Source organism: Bombus terrestris, chromosome 7 (assembly GCF_910591885.1).
Source record: "Bombus terrestris chromosome 7, iyBomTerr1.2, whole genome shotgun sequence".
Classification (NCBI taxonomy): domain Eukaryota; kingdom Metazoa; phylum Arthropoda; class Insecta; order Hymenoptera; family Apidae; genus Bombus; species Bombus terrestris.
Genome location: NC_063275.1, coordinates 3,829,707 through 3,853,598, shown reverse-complemented (window position 1 = coordinate 3,853,598; position 23,892 = coordinate 3,829,707). Strand labels below are relative to the sequence as shown.

The 23,892-nt window shown below is 33.4% G+C and overlaps 3 protein-coding genes and 2 long non-coding RNA genes across 6 annotated transcripts in view; 4 read left to right on the top strand and 1 right to left on the bottom strand.

Annotated features, from left to right (window-relative positions):
* LOC100642402 overlaps positions 1-11,140 on the top strand; it is a 121,257-nt gene extending 110,117 nt beyond the window's left edge. The window contains exons 3-5 of the mRNA XM_003396342.4: positions 2,299-5,711; positions 6,815-7,310; positions 8,366-11,140. Coding sequence (XP_003396390.1) covers positions 3,587-5,711; positions 6,815-7,257 — 2,568 coding nt within the window. The 5' untranslated portion in view covers positions 2,299-3,586 and the 3' untranslated portion in view covers positions 7,258-7,310; positions 8,366-11,140. The remainder of the gene's footprint in view (positions 1-2,298; positions 5,712-6,814; positions 7,311-8,365) is intronic.
* Positions 7,158-7,963, bottom strand: LOC125385451. The gene is made up of 2 exons (XR_007224748.1): positions 7,874-7,963; positions 7,158-7,327 (listed from the first exon to the last, which is right to left on the bottom strand). It is a non-coding gene; the product is annotated as an uncharacterized LOC125385451 (long non-coding RNA).
* Positions 11,141-12,719: 1,579 nt separating the features above from the next.
* LOC100642283 (histone chaperone asf1) lies at positions 12,720-14,631 on the top strand. The gene is made up of 3 exons (XM_003396341.4): positions 12,720-13,047; positions 13,317-13,432; positions 13,566-14,631. Exons 1-3 carry the CDS (start codon positions 12,939-12,941, stop codon positions 13,935-13,937), a joined length of 597 nt encoding a protein of 198 aa, XP_003396389.1. The 5' UTR covers positions 12,720-12,938; the 3' UTR covers positions 13,938-14,631.
* A 1,835-nt stretch (positions 14,632-16,466) lies between these two features.
* LOC100651997 (uncharacterized protein DDB_G0292186) lies at positions 16,467-22,917 on the top strand. 2 transcript variants are annotated; one of them, XM_003396338.4, is made up of 7 exons: positions 16,467-16,736; positions 19,806-19,978; positions 20,102-20,178; positions 20,262-20,360; positions 20,480-20,563; positions 21,091-21,316; positions 21,391-22,917. In XM_003396338.4, exons 1-7 carry the CDS (start codon positions 16,734-16,736, stop codon positions 21,656-21,658), a joined length of 930 nt encoding a protein of 309 aa, XP_003396386.2. In that variant the 5' UTR covers positions 16,467-16,733; the 3' UTR covers positions 21,659-22,917. The 2 variants fall into 2 exon arrangements, with proteins under 2 accessions (XP_003396386.2, XP_048263489.1); XM_048407532.1 differs by lacking the exon at positions 16,467-16,736 and adding an exon at positions 19,330-19,401.
* LOC125385446 lies at positions 17,918-19,329 on the top strand. Its single transcript, XR_007224743.1, has 3 exons — positions 17,918-18,217; positions 18,293-18,350; positions 18,423-19,329. It is a non-coding gene; the product is annotated as an uncharacterized LOC125385446 (long non-coding RNA).
* Positions 22,918-23,892: the final 975 nt, after the last annotated feature.

Here is a 23,892-nt window from a genome sequence, read left to right as displayed (position 1 = left end):
ACATATTTGATGGAATGAAATTTCATCGAGATTTACTTTATCGACAGAGATCTTTGAGCTCCATTGTTTAATACGATAATGATTTTATATGCTTACATGTGAGCGAGTGTAATCCATGCAACACGTTAATCATCGATTACCAGCTTAAATCCTGCATTATGCACTGTTTTGTACATCCCTGGAATTTTCCTCGTTCGGGTTATATTCTCCTGTATTACAAATGGAAACATTTGGGGAAATGAAAATTGTATGTATGCGCCGCATGGTTGGTGACCCGCTGTAATTGAAGGGGCTATCACAATAAGGAAGCAGCTCCAATTTTTAGTAATTTCAGTAAATCAACATTGCGCTAAATACGTACATTTTTAAATTTCTTTTAGACTGTACCAATATAATCATGAAAATGTTGTGTGTAACACACATATTACATATACTTACAACAAAAATTTTTTCAAGTATTCGGATATATTTCTGAACCACTGTATATATTTCTTGCTCTTCTAACGAATAAAATTTAAGTATCGTAAAGGTTACCCCTTTGTTGTTGCAAACTTTTCAGTTGGTAAATGATCGTGCTAGAAAATTGAGTCACTCGCGTATGCTCTTTTAACCGGTCGACCAATTTCCTGTAACATGCATCCCCTGTGTAGCCTGAGTCGTCTACGTTCGAACGGCTTCCGTCTAGCTGATATATCCGAAATTTAATACCGGCCGACCCGGCTCATACGGCTCAGTTGATGATCGATTGTTAACGTAAAATTAAGTTTTTTAAATCAGGTCTCGCTATTGTGCCATTGACGAGGCTCTAAGTGGAACTTCACCGTCTTTTCCTTCTTACTTCGTATTGGCTTACGTGCCTTATCTGTGTTCCTTATATTCTATGAAAGTGCTATTTCACTGGGACCTACATTTACCGACGTCCTATTGAAAACTCGCTTCCAATCTTTAATTTCTGTGCTCTATGACCCGTTTATTCGTTTATTCTTACGATGTCTCCTCTTTGTCGCGGCAGATTCTTTATTCTGCCGGTTAATGACACGAAGAACAGAAGTACGGGCGAATATATGCCAGAAAATGTTACACTAAGGTCCTCTTACATAACTAATAATATTAAATAATTTTAATGAAATTAATTTTAATGATTTTAATGAAATAATATTAATGAAATTTTACAAGTTATAAGATATAAGTTCATCAGAATTAATAAGTTTTCTTACATAACAAGTTTAGTAACGATATAAGCAAATAATAAAATAACTAATTATAATTAAAGTAAACATCTTAATTCTCCCAAATTGTAAAAATTGTATGAATAGATTTCTTCTTTCTTAATAGATTTCTTAAATAACTTACGAAATTGCAAATGATCTTAATTTGTAATTTGTTAATTCACTAATCTTATTAGTTATAAAGTTAATAGAACGTAATACAATATTATTAGAGTTTAAATAGAGATTACTATAAGCGAAACTTCAAGAAACAGATTGCTTTCTACATTAACCCTCCGGGGTTAAAAACAAGCGTTGTAGTTAATCATAATATGTATCGCAAACTACGTGTCTCTGACGGTTACTAAAATAATTTGTTAGCATAACCTATATTACATATCTTCATCTGATGGATTTTATTACAGCGGAATATGTTACGTGAAATCTGCAAATACCGAAAAATAAATTATAAATAAAATCTAGTCGTATATAATTGAATTATATCGAAATTATTTTAGCTTGATCAGTTCCCAGTAAATTTATGCAGCGCTTAGTTTTAGCATCATATAAAATAATCACGTGATAGACATTGAAATATACATATTTCCTGCCCGTATATTTAAACAGTTACCTTTCCAATCGATGAGTTGTTTTGAACATTATCGCCTTTTCTTTGATCTACTTTGAACAAACATAATTCTATTGAAATTCAGTCTCCTTTTTATAATAAGCACAAAGTAAGAAACGCTAAATGCCATTCACGGATCAGGAGAGATATAATAAGGTCATTTAAAAATCATAGTTCAAAATTAGATGGATTCTCTCAGCATAAAATCTTTCCATGGCCATTAGACAATATTAAAATTAGAAGAAGTTCATCGGGTCAAAAATTAGCTCGGTTGATATAACATGCGTCTTGTCGCGCGAATAATTGGTTCGATCCCTTCTTCTACCCTATTACACTTTCCAATAACTATCTTTTTTCATCCCATATAATTTCATCGGACATTTTTAATTCATATTCTACCAGCGTAATCGATATTCGACTGAAATAACAGAAAGAAAAGTAACGGAAAAATATTTTTCACAGGTCGTAACCGCGCAGGGATACCAATTGAGAGAGGCGAAAAGTGGCCAGCAGCAAGTGCACAAAAACAGTTAGAGCGACAAAGAGGAACAGGCGGAAACGGTGGCACACGCATTTCGAGGAAATGAATGGACGCGGTAACTACGAGACCATCCCATCCAGAAGGAACTCCGACTGATTCTAGACATTAAATGTACCCTCAGGAATTCAGGTTTCGCCCGAGGCTCTCGCGAATCTGGGATGGCTTCGAGCAATGATGATATCGGATTAAGCCCGGCTAACAAGTTCGCCGACGTTCTATCGTCCGTAAAAGTAGATAGGTTTTAAATCGAGTCTTGCTCCGGGAACAAGGCAACGTTGTAACGCCGTTACCACGGCGAAATAATCCGAGGCTTATTGAATCCCGATGATATAATGGAAGTACACGAGCCGAAGCGGTAATAGTTGGTCGTGTGTAGAGCCTCTCTTCTACCATATAACGAAACAGAGAAAATCCGTAAAGAAGGTCAGCTTTAGTATATGTGTGTGGTTCTATACCGTTGATAGAAAGCAGCAACAACAGCAGCAGTAACAGCAACGGACAGGGAATATAGTCAGCAGTAGTCCTGTCTTAATTTCTAACGTCCATTCAGCTGGGTCCGTCTATCGACGAATCGCGTGGAAACTTGGTTTCGCAGAATTCTCTTCTAAAATGTAGATATCTATATATATACACACACACATATACAAGTATAGCTAACGGAGAGAGAGCAAGAGAGAATTTGAAGCGTTTTAGGAGGGATCCAACTGTTCGGAGGACGAAGTAAATTGACCACGAAACCGCTCCCAAAGATCAGGCCAGTGATATAGTTACTATCTGAAGGGTGGAAATGCAACAGATGCCGTTGATAACCAACGCCGCAACAGGGGAATCCGCCAAGAACGCATAGACTACTAGCCCGCCATCGCCGCCGCCGTCGTTGTACATTTAGGAATGTAATATTTGACTCAGGTTGCACACCTCGTCAGGCAAGATTCGTTCCGAGATTGGCCGCGTAGCTGTAATATCGACGGAGGAGACTTTTAAAGAACGCACTGAGCCAGAGGGCAGAGAAAATATAGGGATTCGTTAGAAGAAGATACATAGACGTCTTCACAAGTGTCCTTAGAACGTTGAGTGCACTCGTCGTCGCGTGCGTGCGTGCCAGCAAGCTCTCTCGTTTTCTACTCATGGTTATGGAATGAACCGATGCCCGGCTGAATTCTCCAACTGTCAGTGCTTTAGGTTCTACTACTATCATCGAGCATCATCATGACCCCGATGATGCGTCTGCTCCTGTCGACATTGCTGCTGGTACTGTCCTCCTGCTCGATCCTTCTTTGTTCAGCGAGCGGCGATGGTGGACCTAATAGCCCTATTTTTAACCTGGACAACACCGCGTTAGAGAAAAACCTCGCGGCCATATTTAACAAGGTAGCGCACAGCTCGGCGACCACAAAACGCAGCGTGCCCGCTTATGATGCTCAAGTTTCGGCCAGTACAACGTTGTCGACGGTACCGTCGCCTTTGACAACCACTACTACGACCACAACGACGAGCTCGTCGATACCATCCGTCAGGTATCCTCCTGTTCCTCGAGCGACCATGTCGCCGGCCTTCCGCGAACTGCCTTCCTACGCTCCCCCGTCTCGCGCCCTCTTCACCCCTCCTCTGCCTCCCGAGTACCTTCATCCGTTTGCAAATAAGCCAACGCTGAGAGGAACCAACTCGGATGTTCATTCGGGTCTCAAGAGACCGGTACCACCACCGAGCGGCACGCCAGCCCATGAGAGGATACCCATTAGGCCTCCCGATCTTCAGGGTCCCTCTCAAGTGCCAGAGAGACACTCTCATTCTAGAAACAAACCGTTGAATACGCCCAGTAAGGAGCAGAACGTGGTAGAGTCCAGCGAGCTGGACAGAAGGAACAATACTAACGAGTTTGTGCCTACTCTGCATTATCCAAGCATCTCGAGAATATTATCTGGCAGCAACGGTCGTAAACAAGATATTCCAGAGATACTTTTGAAGCCTCTAGCCACGAAGAGCCCAGCGCAAAATGCGCCGGTAATTCCAACCACCGAAAAGATGACGACATCATCTACAACAACGACCAGGACGTCTAGCACGTTAGATACTTCCAAATCTGTTACACAACCGACGATTTTCAATTTGCCTAATACCAGGAGACATGACGATGATAGTTATCACGGGCTCAGGAATGAAAACGGCTTCAAAACAGAGAACATCGAGATAGTGGACACGGAAAGGCTTCCGTATCCCCAACCACAACCTCCTGCTCCACCCCCTAAGAGGCCCAACGAGGCTGGTGACCGCATTGTACCTCAAGTTGACACGCATCCCCTTGAGTCCACCTGGCGGATCGCTTGGTTCCTCCACGTGTACGTCGCTGCGATCTTGTTCACGCTAATGGCTCTATACTCGATCTACAAGATCGTTCGTTTCAACGAAGCAACGAATCTACTCACCCAGTCGTACTTCCTCACGGTTCATCTGCTTCTCACGACCGTCTGTACTTTAAGGTGCTTTCACCTGTTCTACGACGCTTACAATTTAGGCCATTCACTGCCCGAGCCTCTGTCCCGAGTGCTCATGTACCTACCAGCACCATTATTATCCACCGCGTTCGCCACCTTGGTGCTATACTTAGCTCGTTGCTCAGAGGCCCCATCTTTAAACAGCAGGTTTCTGTCGCCAGCTGCATTGGTATTGTCCTCTACGGTACACATAGTTCTCTGTGTTTCCCTGCACGTGTCCACGCACGTGCTTGGCTATCCGGATGAGGCGAAGATATTGCCGTTGATCTGCCAGTGCATCTATATCATCGTCTGCGTGATCCTTGGCCTAGGCTACATGTACGTCTACCGGGTGGTACGCTCGCAGATCCTGTTAACAAATAACAAAACGGCAGGGACGAATCACATAGTCGGTGCTGATCCTACCACGATGGCCTTGAGCACTGCCATCACTACCAGTATCGCTACCGCCCTACTCTTCATCCTGATGGGATTCGTCCAGTTGTATGGCATATTTGGAAATGTCCAGGAAAGACCACAATCGCATCCATGGCTATGGTGGGGCTGGCAGTTCTCCGTTAGGCTACTCGAACTAGCAGTATGCGGTTTACTCGCCTGGGTAGCCAGTCTATCCCAGTACCCGTTGCGGGAGAAACAGCTGCAACAACACCCGGTCCATTCTGGCTTCGCTCTGTTTCCATGCGGTAGCTCGACCTCCACCGAGAATATGGACGACGTGCTTTACCCAGCTATCTGTAGCACCAACCAGGCGATCCAGAATTACACGATGAGAACCGGGAAACAGGTTTACGACGATAGCTTCCCGCTGAACACGCTGCCCGAACATTTGAACATATCAGGTATCGATGCGCGCGCGCTACCGTGTGATTCAACGTTACGAGCTGAATCAACGGGCGAATTACTTCTCGTTTTCTGGTTCGTGAGAGAATTTTCTAACCTCTTACAGGTCCTACCAACGTTTCTTCTTTTTCCTCTTAAATTGCATTAAAACGTGACGAACAGATTTGAAAGAGAGTTTGTTAATTTTTGTGTATCTCGTTTAAAAGTAAATTCTTACTTAAACAACATTTTTTTTTCTTTTTTTTTTTGTAGAATACGAGTAAAAAAAAGTTAGTTCACTCTTTTAATTTGTAGAGAAAAACAAAGATCTGCTTGTTTTTAAAGCAGTTTTACGAAAACATAGTTATATAATTCTCTGGTGCAGGAGGATGTTCGCAGAAGAATATATCATAATACTTCTATAAAATACTTGTTGAAATGAGAAATGAAATTGTTGTTTTTTCTAATAATCTTGCGAGATATAGAACGATAAATTAGGTCATCCGGAGCAACGTGCTGTTACAGTTCGTGCCCTGAGAGGAGTTCAGAATGCTGACTCGCGGTATTAGTACAATATTGAAACCCCGAAATCAGCAGTTCTTTTTACGCTTTGTCTTCTAATCGACACGCTATTACCTCTAAGATGGCACGACCGGAATGGCATATTGTCCGAGAACATTGATTTTTTTCTATTCGTGTGTCCGTTTTAGAATCCGACGTAAGTGAACAATTATTTCAAGTATCATTTCAAGTACCCTTTTCTTCATGTCCATTCGAAAAAATTCGATAATCTTAGTAATTTAAAAAAATAATTTTCATCGCGCATACTTTTCTGTCAAACTCTTTCTAGGACCTACACTTAACGACGCGTTAACATGTCATAAAATGTCACATCCGTTCTCCATTAACAGAGCTCCCATACTAAAGAAAAACAAAATTAGAGATATAACAAATAACTCTTCCGCGTTTTTAAGCACTCAAATTATTGGTTTACCTAAACGAGATACACCACGAACCGTAACGAGGCAAAAGAAAAACGAAAAAAATTGGAAAAATAATAAACAAGCAATTTCCCTAGAAAGCATGGGACTATATATGCTGAATAATATTGTCGTTGTTGCAGGTACTTTTGAGAGGCATTCCATTCGCAAGTCAGGTACCATGGGCCATTTCCCGCACGAAGGTCGCGGCTCGTTAAACCGGCATGGTAATGGGATACAAACTCTAAGGAACTCCGAAAGTCGCGGCAGACACACGCCTGTGCAGCAGGGAGGCGGTGGCGGTATCCACGAGCAAACACCGACCACAGGCTCTACGATGCTCGTTGACGAGGATGGGTTCGTCAGGTTTCGTAGTCTAGGAGCAGAGGACGACGAACTGTCGGATACACCGAGTGTTGTTGGCACCCATGGTAGAGGAAGTTCGCTGGCCGGAAGCGTGAGATTCAACGCGAGACACCCGACGCTGCAGCATCAGCATCCTCATCAGCACCAGCATCAACACTCGCTGCAGCATCCGCATCAGAGTCAGCATCAGGCTCATCATCAGTTGTACATCAACACGTAAAAGTATATTGTTCCAGACGTTCCAGATTATAACTTCTCGTTCCCGTCGACTCGGTGAGTTTTATTGAGAACTAAAAATAGGAAAAGAAGTGATTGATGTATGTAAACAATGTTATATCTTATTGTAGAAGTCATCAGTATTCCTTGTTTTAAGTTAGAAATGAACTTTTCCTTATAGTTGTAATAAGTTTAATAGAGAACTGGAAATAAACGGAGACTGTCAGGGAAAAAGTGATTGATATGGAAAGGAAATGTCGCATATAGCTTTTATTATACCTCATGATAGACGTCGTTGGTGTTTCATGTTCTCAATTCGAACTAGATCTAACCTAAAGTTCAGAGTTAACTTCTCCTTATGAAACATGAATTTAGTTGAGACCTGACAATAGTAGGGATTGTTAGAGTAGATGTGATTGATATGCAAAAAAATTGTTGTCTATAGTTTTTATTTTACATTATATATAGAAATCATCAATGTTTCGTGTTTCAAGTTAGGGGTTAGTTTATCCTTAAATGGGATGTTGTAGACACTGTAAAGTTAAAATTCAAATTTAGTGTGTTGGCTGAGGTATATGACAGGTATAGTGGGTATACAGGGAATATGAAACTATACATACGTTGTCGATAAAAGATAAAGAACAGTTCCCATGAAGTTTTTGCCCAGACGTCGTAAAGGCGTCTGATACACAACGGCGCCCGCGTAATTCGGTTAAAATGAAGGAACGCGAATAGCGGGAAAACGCGGCCGTGTGAATCGTTAAAAGTTGAGATTCTGCGCGTTTTATCTCGCTAAGAAGTTGATAAAAAAGTTTACCTAGCAGAGATTAAAGTTCCTTGCCCCTGCTCTTCTTTTATACGGAGCAGCTTTAAAAGTAATTTAATAGAAACAATGAATTAACGGGATGCGCGCGCATGAAATCTCCCAGCTTTCCGGGCTATACGAACGATACTGCTCTTTTAAGAGATTCTATATATAGTTTTTAATGATAACGAGGGATAAGCAGCAATTTCCTTTCGGGAGATTTAAAATTACGATCGTATAGAACGAGAAGAAAGTGCGACATTTTACAATATTCCCACGATTGTTCCTTACACTCTTTCTGTTGCAGATTATGGTCAGAGGAGATCGTCAACGAAGATTGTATAAGAAATAAGAATACGTTCCGTGGCTCCCTCTCTGGCGACTAATGGTCTAAACAACTTCGAAGAAACTAATTTTACTTTTAACTCTATGTAAGATACGTCCTTGTGTATAGACAAAACCTTAAAGCGAAAAATGGAAAAATATATGAAAACTTGCCATTCGCATTCTCCCGCTTCGCGTCTGCGTCCGAGCCGACGAACCTTTGCTGTTCATGGTATCCGTAATATTTATTTCGGGGTTCTCGATCGAGAGGCGGAGAAGAAAAAATGTAACGAAGATTAACAAAAAGATAAAAGGAAAAATGTATACGTGAAACTCTCGGTAATTAGAGTTTCTTTCCTCTACCTATTAACATAGGTAGTGTTCAGGGTATCTCGAACGTTGACCTTACATTAGGCACTTGGTACTTATTAAGGTTCATGTGATTCAAACGAACGATCGTATATCGTAATCGAAAAGAATGGAAACTTATAGGAGGCAAGCTTTCTTTCGTTTTACCTTCTTCTAGTAGCGAGAAAAACTCGGCTGTGGAAACGTATCGGTATAACACGTGATTCGGTGAAGAAAGCTATCGTGGCGAGGCCCCGTGGGTAAACCACGAACACGCCATCTAGTAATTTATTTTTCTCACTATATAACTTTTTCACCTCTCGTCATTTGCAAAACTCACGGAATAATTTGTTTTAACGACACGAGTTATTTCCAGAAAGAAGTCGAATTTTTTCCGGCCCGTTAAATTTTCACTAGCGAAAATGAACCGTGCGTTTGTACAAATTTCAAGTGCTTGACACACCATTTTTATCACCTGTTCGACCGATACGCGTGTATTCTTCCTCGAGATCCCGTCTGCACGTAATTCACGGCTTCTGCGATATCGAGAGGAAGTATATTTTATAATGAAGAGTGAAAGCGAAAAAAATATGTTAAACAATAAAAAAGTGGAAACTTATTCACGTGGTCCAAATAAAATGAACGAAAAAAAACGAAACGAGACTCGGAAGATTTGTAGTAGTTCTGCGAAAAAGAAGTAATTCCGAGGAAGTAGGAAAATGTACATTCTTTTTTGTTTTCGTTGTCAAGTTGAAAGAAAGCAAAGTAAAAAGTAAAAAAAAAAAAGAAAACAAAGTTGAGAACAAAAAGAAAGAAGATATGATGATGAAGTTGAGAAGAAGGAAAAAAAAGACTAACGGCGTTGTACAGTCGATAATAATTTATCACTCAGTCCAATTGTAAGATTGATTTAGCAGTTAAGGGTTGGATTAAGAATTCCCTGTTACATATTAAGTTACGTCGATGTAGCCGGTAGATGCTACTGCGCTCGTAGAGACGGATATCAGCGATTTCTGTTAAACGAATTCAATGTCGAGCGACAAGCACGATGTAACGATGTTTCCTCTCCGCGTCGGAGACACCACACACGAAGGATTGAACTTCGCGCACAGGCCAGCATATTTCTTCCGTTCCTTCCACCTTCTCCTTTCTCATTTCTTAATTTTTCCTTTTCTTCTTTCTAGTAATTTCTTAATTTACTTTTTAACTCATTTGTTTTATATTCTTTCTCTTCCTTATTTTTTCTTTTTTTTTTTTAAGTCATCTCCTTTATACATTCTATGTATGTATGTACGCGTTTCTTTCGCATTGAACCTACGGTACAAAACAGTACTTTCTACCTTCTTCACTTCATAATATTGGTAATAAGTTAAATAAGCGGTCAGCGCAATGTATATGTTTATATGGACATTGTAAATAAGGTATACGGGCTCGTCGTGAGTAGATATAAATTCGTTGCGATAGAATCTGTGCAGATTCTATCCGACATGCACCGAGATTCACATGTAAACAGACATTAACACAAGCGTCAGCCCTCGGGTACTCATGTACACATGATCATACACGTCCACATGTTCACTACACACACACGTACCTAATCTCCACCCCTTCATATTTCTCAGTTGTAAATTGCAAGACTCGTTTTTAATTTATGTCGAAAGCTGTATTTATTATGTGAAACATTCCACAACAAGATGTTGATCAGTGTGAATGCGATTTTGTGGAATTTTATTGCAATTTTAGATTAAAGGAAAAAACATAGCGCTAAAGAAAGAGGAACAAATGTAAATAAAAGCTTTTTTGCGAAACACCTTATTATGTTTCTTCTAATTATCTACGATTATGTTGATATTAATCGTTGCACAAAATAATTATCTATCTTTTTTACCTTTTTACTTTTCTGAAAAAAAAAAAAAAAACACGGAGATATATAATAAATTAAAATGGTCGGACATGTAAACAAATTCTTGCCATTGTTCTACTGAAAAATTTGTTTAATCTATAAGATTCTCTGAAACTGTTTTGGATCTTAGTTTTGTCCCATATTTTCGCGTTGTTTGAACGTTTCGCATTATTATTGCATATACTGTACTTTGCGTCGTGAAATAATCGTTGAGCATAAAGTTTTAATTTTCTTAATGCCAGTACAAATTAAGTTAATTGTCATGACCTAATTATGAATCAAACGGTGCTACTCGCAACGAATAGTAAATGCAGTTTAGAGCGTTTTTTTCGGTGTTGCTTGTTTATAAATTCGTCATTTAATGAAAATGGAGAAAAGGAAAATATTTGAAAATGAGTTGTTTGCCGACCTATGTCGCGATGTAAAAGCAATTCTGTATAGATAACGCAAGTATGTCAGGAATAATGTACATAAAAAATATTTAATAAACCTTATATGTAAAAACTCTGCTTGTTTCGGAGAGTAATTTTATTTCCATAAAGAAAAAAGTCAGAATAATTATTCATTGAATATGATAATGTATGACAAACATATGTCAAACATAAAAGAAATTGGATCAATGTTTTGTAAGAATTCCAAGTTTTTTTTATATAAAACCACTCTAAAATTAATAATCGAAAGTAGTATACTTGTATCGTATTTATTGAGATAAAGATTGTAGACTTAAATTGGACCTACGAATCTAGTTAAAAAAATAAAAATGTACTTAGCTAAATGATATAGTTATATGATACGATATCTTACACATTTAACATTAGATATCGATATTATGTGATTGAAGATATTGATATATATATATAAATTTAGTGTTTGATGTTTTGGTGAAAAAGCATTTAATGGAGTGGAGAGAATTATAGAACGAATTGCGTATAGGTAGCCATCTATCGACAAAAAGTAGAAATACTGAGCGAAAGATTCATCTAATAAAAATTGTTACATCGACGTATGATCAAACCTAATTCCTCTGCAATAATATTACTATAAATTAGATCTCTTATTTGTAGTCTTTATATAGCCTTTAGAATTTAAAATAATTATTATAAAAATTACATTCAACTAAACTACCGAAGCTGATAAAATTATCAGCTGTTAAAAGATGGTTTCTACCATTATTGGCTGGGAATAATGTAAATTCTTCCATCATGGATAGTTCAAAATACCAGTGAAATTTAAAATACTATCTTTAAATTAAAAACAACAGAACCATTGCACTTTTAGATTAACCACAAATGATCTGAAAGTAAATTAAGGAAATTTTGAAATTATAGATAACATAATTATAAGATATATGAATATAAATTTAGTTGTAAATATTATAAAAATATTAGCACAAACAATGAGGTATTCCATATTGAATCGGTAACACTGAAAATGATTTGAAACTGGCAATGGATTTTGTGAACTCTCAGACAGAAAATTGCAATGAATGTTAGATCTATTTAGTATCACGTCTATGCTTATCCAACTATTTAATTTTAAATTTAACGATATATACTCTTTCGATAAATTTCGTTCAACTAAAATCTATGACACATCTTAATCCTTCGAAGATAGAAAGTTATCTTTTTTATAATTCGTCGAAGATATCTATTACCTTCTGTGATTGGATTTGAAAAATTTGCAATTGCACCAATTACATATCTCCATATTGTAAATAATCCTTAAGGACAATATTTTACAAATGTACAGATTTAAGTTAAAACGAGCAAAATTTGTATTATTAAAGGCATTTCTTTTTACAATTTTCTCTATTTTTAAACGTCAATATATCCCATTCAAGTCATCTTACGTTCATGCAAAATGTAATTAGATTATGCTAACATTAAAGAGTAGAATTTCAAAGACACGTAATGAATAAGTAAATTACTATGATAGTTACATTAAACAATCTTTGAGGTACATATAAAATTAATAATGAATTTTTCATGTACGTATTTCTCAAATTGTATGCTGACTTAAAAGAGAAGATATTTAAATTTACGTTAGTGCAAGATGTACCTATGCTATATTGTACAAAGTTTTGGTAGTTCCCGAAACACCGGAAACGTCCTTTGGTTCGTTTGCCGCCAAAGCAAGCAGTGTGTTGGGATGAAATTGTTTATACTTTAATTCGAGATCCTACGCTTATCAAGAGATTAGTTGTCTAATACAGTACAAAGAACAAAATCTGGCGAACAGTCCCTTAAACTCGTTATTGTAAAATTATCAGTGTTTTGGTGAAATTATTCGTTAAACGAAGTCAACGATGGCCAAAGTTCAGTTAGCAAATGTAGCCGTTCTCGATAATCCTTCACCGTTCCTCAATCCATTTCAATTCGAAGTTACTTTTGAATGTATCGAAGAACTAAAAGAAGGTACATTTTTTTATATTATCTTCTTTTACAAAATATGTTTACAAATTGATGTCAGTGTTATTCAAAATGAAGAAATATCCAAATATTTTTGGTGCTTATGCTAGGTTAGTTTCAATAATTTAATACCAAGCTCTCCAAGGACAAATTAGTGAAACTTTCTCTGACATTTTTTTTGCCTTCAATTTCAGTATAGTTTCTTTTAAAATTCATATTGAATAATTTGTTTGTAATAAACAGTAGGATGTTTTACAATGGTGGTGCTGTTGCAGATTTAGAGTGGAAAATGATCTATGTTGGAAGTGCCGAATCCGAAGAATTCGACCAGGTTTTAGACACAATTTATGTTGGGCCAATTCCTGAAGGAAGGCATATGTTCATTTTTCAGGTACATTAACAATATTGTCTAACTAAGTATGAAATGATAGCTATGAGTTCCTGTTAAAAATCTTTTGTTAAATATATACTTAATGCATGCATACAGTTTTTTCTATAAATTCAATATTTACTGCTTATTTTAGGCTGATCCTCCTGATGTCAGTAGAATTCCAGTAAATGATGCTCTAGGAGTCACAGTTGTTTTGTTAACTTGTTCATATAGGGGACATGAATTTGTGCGTGTTGGTTACTTTATAAATAATGAGTACACAGACGCAGAACTTAGAGAAAATCCACCACCACAGCCTCAGTTTGATAAAGTACAAAGAAATATCTTAGGGGATAAACCACGTGTTACTAGATTCAAAATAAACTGGGATGATGGAGCAAGTACGGCAACAAACAATGTACCAGAAGGCATGGATGCACAATCATTAGAAGAGACATCACAGGATGCACCAACATCTACATTGGGTTTTACAGAAAATACACACAATAGTATGGAAGTGATGTGAATGTCCGTTAACTGCCAATAATACATAAGCTAGCACAGACCATAATATGATGAATGAAGTAGTACCTGGAAAGAAGATTCGAACGGTTCATATATTTGGATACCTCAAAGGAAAAACATTATAAGAAAATGATAGCCTTTTATGTGGTACATGCTAATTGATTTTGCTTTATTAAGAAAGCTCATATGTTCAAAGAAAATTGCACAATAATAAGATTATTTTAACTTTGTATAGAAATGAAATTGTTTATTGTTGGATACTTATATATAATTGTTTGTCTTTTGGAAAGAAGCTAGAATTACTTACTATATATCATTGAAGAAAAGTAATTTTATTAATCACGAAAAAGTAAATTTCTAATAAAGATTATAAACAATAAGTTTATTAAGAAAAACATTGTATTGAAATACTTTTTAATAACAGAATATGAAAGAAGAATGTGCTTCAAACTAACATCGTGGTCGTTAATACAATTAAAAATATTCTGGAACTGTTTAAACATTAATACTTAATAACGGTAATTTAAAGCTGATTGTATGATGATATTCTAGAAATGTTTGGAATTTTTGTGTTTAATACTTTAAGTATTATGGCTTATTACATCATAAATTAATAGAAATAAGGTTGTTCCCATTTCATCAGTGTATATACATATATACTAAAATGAGAAATACACATTATGTTTTTTACTTCATTATACATTGTTTTTAAATATTCCATCTTCTCTAATTATCTAGGTCTAAAGACCTGTAGAAGTAAAATAACATTAACTATGATGCAATAATAAATCTAGTAATATATTATACAGTCTTTTGAAATTTAACAATCAAAAAACATCATATAAACAATAGAAAGTTTCTTCTAATCGATTTCAAACTCAAATTTAGCTTTATTCCTAATACGCACAATTATAATGGATATAAACTTCATATTTTCGACTTTTTCTAATTCATAATTTTGATACAAAAGTTGCCATGAACAGGAATCCATGATATTACAATATGTACGTTACTGAAACCATTTATCCCCTCGCTTTCACGTATGCTGTTTCAAAAGCGAAATGGATCACTTTCCTGGATTTACACAATTAGTATCAACCTTGTAGTAAATTTTGAACAATTCAGTTATCAATAATTATTAATTAGTAAATGTAATTTAAAAAACAGTATCAATCTACACAATACATCGAGTAATAAACAAGAAAAATTCCTAATGTGTTGCACATTAAAAACTTGTGTTTTGCATCAATCCTTTTTAATTTATTTGTATATATCTTATTTGTATATATATATACGTTATATATTTATAACGTATAATATCAAGGTGCATTTTACAACATCGAAGAAATTTAAGTGTCTCACAACAAGAGTGTCTATCTACATGCATACATTCAGAGGGCCTAACCTGACAAATTTATATTAAAAAAGTATTTTTTTTTAATTAAAAATGTTTTATGCAAAAGAGAAGAAAAAAATTCCTCATAATATGTTGAAACATATTTGCATACAATTATTTTAATAGAATTCGCCTTTTTCAATTTATCACCTTTTTATTTTGGTATTTTTTTATTTTTGCTTTGTGTCGCAGTATCATATTACGGTTCAATTATCCTTATGACGCAGTTGGAAAACTTTTTATGAGGCAAAAAAGAGAATCTATTAAACATTTATGAAAAGAATAGTCACGTAATCTACCTTTCTGAATGCACAAAGTCAAATTACAGAAATCAAATCTCTTTATATGATCATATTCTAGAAGCTATTGAGGTATTAACATTGATAAGTAATATAACATTTGCATTTAAGGAGAAAAACGTGACAAATCACATTTCATATTCTTTACGCGAAAGGAATTTTTATATTTAATATAATACATCAATTACAATTTAAAGGTCAATATAATACAAAATTTTATATGATAGAAGATTTAATATAATACATTAATTATCCTTAGTATAATTATTTGCGAGGTTAATTTGAATTTGAATAAGAAAGATCATACATACAAAATAACTAGATATTTATACATTTATTCGTTTATAGATTAATAGTGCGATATATATTTAATATTTGATATTTGTAACATACTTCAAATTTTCTAAAATGTAATTGTTGTATTGCTTAAACTTTAAGTATTAAAGTATGGTAACTCTACGACCATATTTCTGCAGACCAACTGCAATTGAAAATTTTGTTGAAAATGAAGCCACACGTATCGATGATAATGTGAGTGCAACTTCAATTGAAACAACTCAATAAGGAGAATACTTATTAAATTTTGTCTTTAGAAAATACAATCTTAAAAATATAATTATCAATCAAATTTAATATTAAGAAATATAAATATCTTCGTATTATTTATAATATACAAAACAATAAATGTACTCTAACTCTAAGTTAAAAATCAATCTTATTCGCAGTTATTTTTACAAATATACTCTATTCCGAATTAGTGAATTAAGTATATGCATGTTAAGTATATACATATGTACATAGCGAAAGTGTTCCATTGTTGTGAGAGACGAGGGACCGGTATAGTATTATTACATTACTGGCAACCATCCCCACTACCTGTCTTGTTGCGAGCAGGTTTGAACACGTTCAGTATACGCCGGTTCTGCCGACGAACAACGACAGATTGCAGGTGTATTCCCAACAGTGCAAGTGTCTCTACGTGCGAAGTTGTGCGCACGAATGAACCTGTCAACATTCTACGGAAGAATCTTACTCATATACGAGTATATTCCCAAAAATAACTCATATCTTCAACCTTTATACGTTCATATTATATCTTCCAATGGTAAGTAAAAAAAAACTCTAATACAGTAACATCAGAATTTTCCAATTTTCTTACCTATCACAATTTCCAATCATGGGTGAATCAGATGACCTAAATCAACAGGTTATAACATGCTCACATATCGTTACAATACAACGCATGATACATTGGTATAAATATATCCGAGTTGTTCAATTGGTGCTACAATCAAGTTTGAGGTACATTACATGTCAGTCATAGTGCGTGTATGTTACATATTAGATACTTACAGAGTCCTTTTGCAAACATGCAGGGATAGCGATAATGATATGCACATGATGATGATGGGGAGAATGAAATGTGCCACCGATGTGGTTAAATGTCCTTCTACCTGTTCTAGATTGTTCTATTTATTCACTATCAAGAATAACATTAAAAATTAGATTTAAGATTTTTACAAATTTTCATAACTCCAAGTTATGATTTCATCATCTTTTCTGGATTTGATTATTTCTAATATATTTCTTCTAAATTTGTAAGTTACATTCGAATTCATGAACGATCGTGTTCCTTTGTAAACAGACTTGCTTTTATTGTGCCTATGAAGAATGCGGCAATTGTTACTGATAACAAACGCTCAGTTTTGTTTACTTTTACTGAAATAAAGTTTAATGACAAAGTAAAATAAATGAGAAATATAACGAAATTTTAATAATGCGTAGTATCGTGACGAAATCGCACTGATCTTGTTGCTAGAACCGGAATATGTTCCACAATTCTCAGTACCACATCAACGCGCCACGATGACTCACTCAACCACCACTTTTTTCTTTTTCGCCCGGGAATCTCTGCGACCATCATAGAAATAAGATATCGGAAAGAAATAAAGGGAGCAATTCTAATATTAAACTTTCTGGTATTCTATATTAATAATTTTCAATTGTATAACATTCTTCTGTTCTTTTTGATTATAAGTTATTGCAAATTGCAACGATAGATTTTTCATATAGCGAAATCATACGATATCGGTTGACAGATAAGAGTACTTTTTGCTTTGTTTACGGGAAATTGAATATGTGAATCAATGAAATTTCAATCTTTCTTTAAAATATTTTTAAATTTATCAAACGACTTTTCTTTATTTGATTAATTTTAAATATTATTATTGAATTCAAAATTTGTCAGTTGACATATATATATATATATATATATATATATATATATATATATATATATATAATGTGATGTTAATTTTAAAGTAATTTATAATATAATACATAATTTTATTATGAATTTAGCGTAACATAGATAAAGTCCAAGAAGATTATCAAGGGAAGGGGTGTTATCAAATATGACGTATACTATTCTTATTTCCTTTATTATATTATAAATATCGCAATTTGATACACGCACGATTAGTATTTCTTACGATGTCTAACAACATGTGACACGTACTTTAGCAAGTATTACAAGTGGAATAAATTTCGGTGATAATTTTAGAACATTTAATTTACAACAATAATGTAAAAGTCATGCTTATAAAAAATGCAAAAAATTGTTTGTATTACATAATTTCTACAATTTTACATTTTATACAGGAAATTGCTGTAGATATTTAGAAGTGACGATAATAACTGTTTATATATTCATATTCATGTAAGTTTATATCATAATCAAAATAGTAGTTTAAACCCATTATATACAGGTTTTAGTTAACCACCATTTTAGGTTGCATGGTGAACTATTAGATGGCGGTTACTCACTAACAAGATGGCGGTTGAATGACAAATCAAGACTACAGAATAACCCTCCTATATGTTTTTATTCAATTAATCGAAAATATTAACAAAATTGTACACTATTTTTCCTTTTTGTAAACGAAAATATAATTCTTTTTAATATTTATTTCTGAAGTTTTCAAAGGATTGTGATGTATTAATAAAATTATATTTCGAACGATACAATCTAATTTTTCTTCTTTCTATAGAAAAAATACATCATAGAAAAATAGTGGTAATATGATTTTTATTTCAGAAAATGAAAATTTATTTCATATTTTTGGGGGCATGTTTATATGTTTATTGTTTATCGAACTTCATTAAATTTAAAGTTAAAAATGTTTCAATAAATTATTATTAAGTTTTTAAAGGTAAACATTTATAAAATTACGTAATATAGTAAAAGAATTAATATATACGTGATACATAATAAAGAAAAGACAGATATTTGTTTTTATTATATTGTTGTATAAAATTAATCGTGATCGTGAATTTGTATTACCTATTTGTATTAGTTAATATTTGAGCAAATCAAATTTTAAAAGAATAATTCTTTAAAAGTGGTTTGAAATCGAAATGTAGGTCGTAAGTCGTAAAAAATTGTCCAGAGTCCTTGGGCTTTATTAAACCGGAAGTGCCGTGCGTTCCACACCCGGTTTATACCATACAAAAAAATTGAGAATCACCCTGACTTTTTAATGTAATAGTTTCTTATTAAATTCATATACTTTGGTAATTGATAACAATTAATAATTCCACATAGATTATCAATTTAGAAAGTTTGAATGAAAACTTATACAAAAAGAAAGCAATTACATTATCGTTTTAAAATTTTTAAATTTGTATACAATATTTTTTGCCAGAATAAATGATGCTCTATAGAAAAATAATGGAAGTAATGTGGAATAATATGTAGCGATCTGTCATAGGTAATTGTAAATTTATTAATATAAAATGCTTTTGTTAGAAAGATAGTTAATTTCTTATAAGACTCCTTATAAAAAATATTGTAGTTAAGTTTTGTGTCTACTACAAAAATAACTTTATTTTTCAAAGTAATATCTTTTGAAATATAACTGATATTATAACTATTAGGTTGTGTTTCTTTTGTTTCATAAGATGATAATAAATGAACAAAAATTTCTGTTTTATATTATTTTGTTGAATTAGGTATGATCTATTCACTTATATTTCTATTATTATGTTCGTACATAATTCAATAAACTAATATAAAACAAAAAACATTGTGTATCTATTATTCCCTAAAACGAAAGAAACTTTTCGGACAAACTAATAATATAGAAATAAAATTTTGAAAATCAATTTTTTGTAGGCTATGATAGAGGAAAGATTTTGTCGTGATGATGGTGACTGTTCCGATAAACAATACTGCTATCATGTATCGGAACGGTGCGTTGATTATACCCAATGTAACAGGTATAATAGACTGGAAAATCATGAAAAAAAATCACGAGATCCCTCTCAATGCGGTCCCTGCCTGCCTGGGTATATATATATTTTACTATTCATTTATCTTTTTCTCTGGTTTATTTTTTAATTTTCTTGCCAAATATTCATACATGATTACGATTTATTTGATTATATTTATTAACCCTGATATAATTGCAGCTACATCGCCGAAAAACTTGGTACAGGAGAAATGGCATTATTTTGTAGAAAAACCAGCGCTCAACAAGACATATCCGGTAAGCAAAGGAAAAATTAACGCGATGAAAATTGTATTTGATATCATAATTTTTGTGTACTAATTTTCCTTTGTTTTATATAGAAGTAGTAAAACTGGACAACACTATGATTATCTACCCAGTAATTGGAACATTCCTATTTGGTATAATGGCAGTTTTTGGTATATTACTTTTCAAAAGACGTAAGTAACAGATCCTAAATATTTACAAATATGTTAAAAACATATTTAATATTATTTAACATAAATAAAATTATTTGGAAAATAAATTTCAAAATGCAATTGTATAAAATGTTTTGTAGGAAGATCAAAGCGGCAAAGAAATATGATAAAACCGTACGATGAACTTGGCGTGATGGAACCGACGGCCCCGCCATTGGAAAATAGTGAGTAATACAGATTGTTACAAACACCGTTAGTACTAAAGTACACATTCATATTAATTAGTGCAGCACTAAAAAAAATCCATTTTAAATAACACGAAGACGCGGCGATTATTTGCTACTAATAAGTGGGTAGATTAGAAGCTTATTCTATAATCTTATTCATTTGTTCGTTCAAAGCTACTTTGTTTTACGTATTCTTTTCTGCAATCGATATTTCTATTAAAATGAACACTTGTTACAAACACACTAAATTGTAAATAAAGATACACGAGCACTGTAGATTGTAGCTTCTTTGTCTTAATTTTTAACATTTTCTTATATGTTTGAAGTTACTAACCGTGATTAAAACGGTTAATTTTTTTATACGAAAAACACAATTATTTCATTACAGTATACCTACCTACTTGAACGCTGAATTAACTGCGGGCTGTTCAACGCGGTAATAATATGTATAGAATTATGTATATTACATCGAAAATGTTAATATGATGTTTAATATAATTCCTTCATAACTTAATATTTTACAGGTCCTTTCATTAGATGCAAAGAAGGGTCATCTCCTGTACCATTTAACAATAATAAAATTTTGAAGGATAAGAATGATCTTGTGCGTGCAGTAGGTTTCCTACCTCCAAATTGGGTTCGTACGAATTCTAATTATGAATATGATATGAGTAATGACAACATAGATGCAATAGGACAACATCCTGTGTCTGAACCAACCGATAATCGATCTAATAATTTGATGCCAGAGTAAGTAGATATTTAGTGTTTCAGAACAGAACATTGTTGTTTTTTGTTATATAACCATAATCATGTTTTTATAGGCAACTAGCACATGAAGTTACAAATGGAAATTTAGCAGGATATGAAATCGAACAAGCGGATAATAGTTTGAACACAATTTTAGTTCAAGCAAATAATCCTTCTTCATCTAACGACTCGACTCAAGAAAATAATAATAACAATAATAATAATAGTTCAACATCAGAATCAAGTAATGCTCAAAATAATAGAGAAAATATACGGATATCAAACATTTTGATTTCTCAAAAAATATCTATGAACGTGAATCTATTGAATGACGATTGTTGATCTCAAAAAATTGTGATTAAATATGTTAAGCAAGTGCCTTTTACGAATGAAGTGACATCTTAACGTTAAAAATTAGATAAATGATAAAAGATTACATTTTAATATGCAAACGTATAAGTAAGACTTATCTTGTTATATATTCATTATATGGGCCATAATATTTTAGTGATATGTAGTTCACACTTGAGAAAACGATAATTGAATTTTAAGATTATCAGTTAAAAGAAGGTCAGTTCTAGTCAAAACATAGGTAACTACTAAAATTTGTTATTTAATTACATATATTATATCGAAAATTATAATTTTATCTCTGTTCTTTAAACACAATTCAAAATGCTTACAAAGTAAAATTTCGCTTTTTTTCTATCTGAACTTAAAATGAGTTTACATTCTTCACATAATATGAATCACATCAACATTATGGCCACTAGTATTTTATCTTTCTTTGTCTTTTGTTACTTTTGTAAGATGTACACTTTCAATTTTATTGATTTACAATTTAAAAGTGAGATTTAACTTTTAAATTCAGTAGACAAAAACGTTTGAAACGAAGCAAGCGAATAAACATTATTTATGATTATAAATTATTCCAATTTGATATTGATCACATTTGAGAAGTTTTATATGTATATTTTTAAGTATTATATAATGGGTTCTTGATATTTTCTTATAATAACATACAAGAACGTTGAGATTTTTACTTATTTTTATAATTAATATGCATGATAATTATATAACAATAAACTATTTTGACATTTATAAACTGCTCAATATCTTGCGACACATAATGGACGCAAATGTTAGACAAAAAAGTACTAAGTTCGTAAATAATTTTTGTTAACCTGCAGTATTTATAATGTATTAATGTTTTGAGAAATTATATTTGAATAATAATTTAAAAAGAAATTCTTTAGGTGATTTAGACACAACTTATTTGTAAAAGAGCAAAATTTCTTTGAGACAAAAATGTCTATGAACATATTATGTTTCAAGAACATAATACACATTATCATTTAGACAATATAGATGTTATTAAAATATCATGTAGGGATACCTAATTATATAGGTATCATTACATTGTACTTTATTTTACATGATATTTTCTTTTTATGTGCCATTATAAGTTACAATATCATAAATGAACTACATCTAAATCTTAAATATAATCACTAATGTTTAGTACACTTTTATTATAGTAAGACATTTATTGTTATAAATGACTAGTATATATGTCATTAAATGAAGATTTGATGTAAAAAGGAAATTTTGATTTTAATCCTAAAAATTCTCTAATGAAGTTAAACAAATACTTTTTTTTAACTAATTAAAAAATTGATTAAAAATATAAAATTTATTGTATATAAACATTTTATATAAAGCATTTCTCATTTTAATCCATCTTCATAAGTATCTCCTAAACTTTACATTATTAATAAAATTTATTCTGTTTTGAGGGAATGTTCTATGATGACCATCAGGTTTATCTAACCAGAGGTGTTTCAGGGTGTCAAGGTGATCTTTATTTTGTTGAATGCAACTCTATATTTTGATTTAACCAAGTTTGTAGCCCACTTCGAGATAAATTTATTGACTTATAAAACGTTAATTTTTAAAGGTTATCCAAAACCATTTACAGCTGTTCTAAACCTGCTCTGCATACAACTAGAACATTTTCCTCGGTGTAATATTCAGTTGTAAACATGACGCGTCACTTACACAAGTGGTGCGTCTCGCACTACTAGAATTACTATTTCACAGTATTTACTTCGAAGGGATTAGTATTATTATAGTATCACACATCCTTCATTTCGATAATAATTCAGTTTGCGATGTGTAATTATACGCCTAGCGAAATTGTTGGCATGACTTCGATTTCAGGAGAGTGTCAGAAAGATTATAGGGCAAATGCATGGTTGCCTCGAGAAAGATTTCCTGATCGCCGGCTAGAAGAGGAAATTTGCACCGATGACGTAACAGAAGTAGTACTCGCAGTAATTTCTTTAAATTCTCATATCAGCGCACAACTCTCATATTAGTCGACAAATATTGTAAAAACCAATTATGGCATGTCTCATGTTACACATCTGACGAAAGCACGTTCAAGAATAGTGGACTATTGAATAGATATAGTAGCAATTATTGGGTCGATGAAACCTCCACATTAGCAGAGATCGGTTGATTGTCGACACCAATGATCGTTAAATGTATGGTACGACATAGTGAAAGGTTACTTA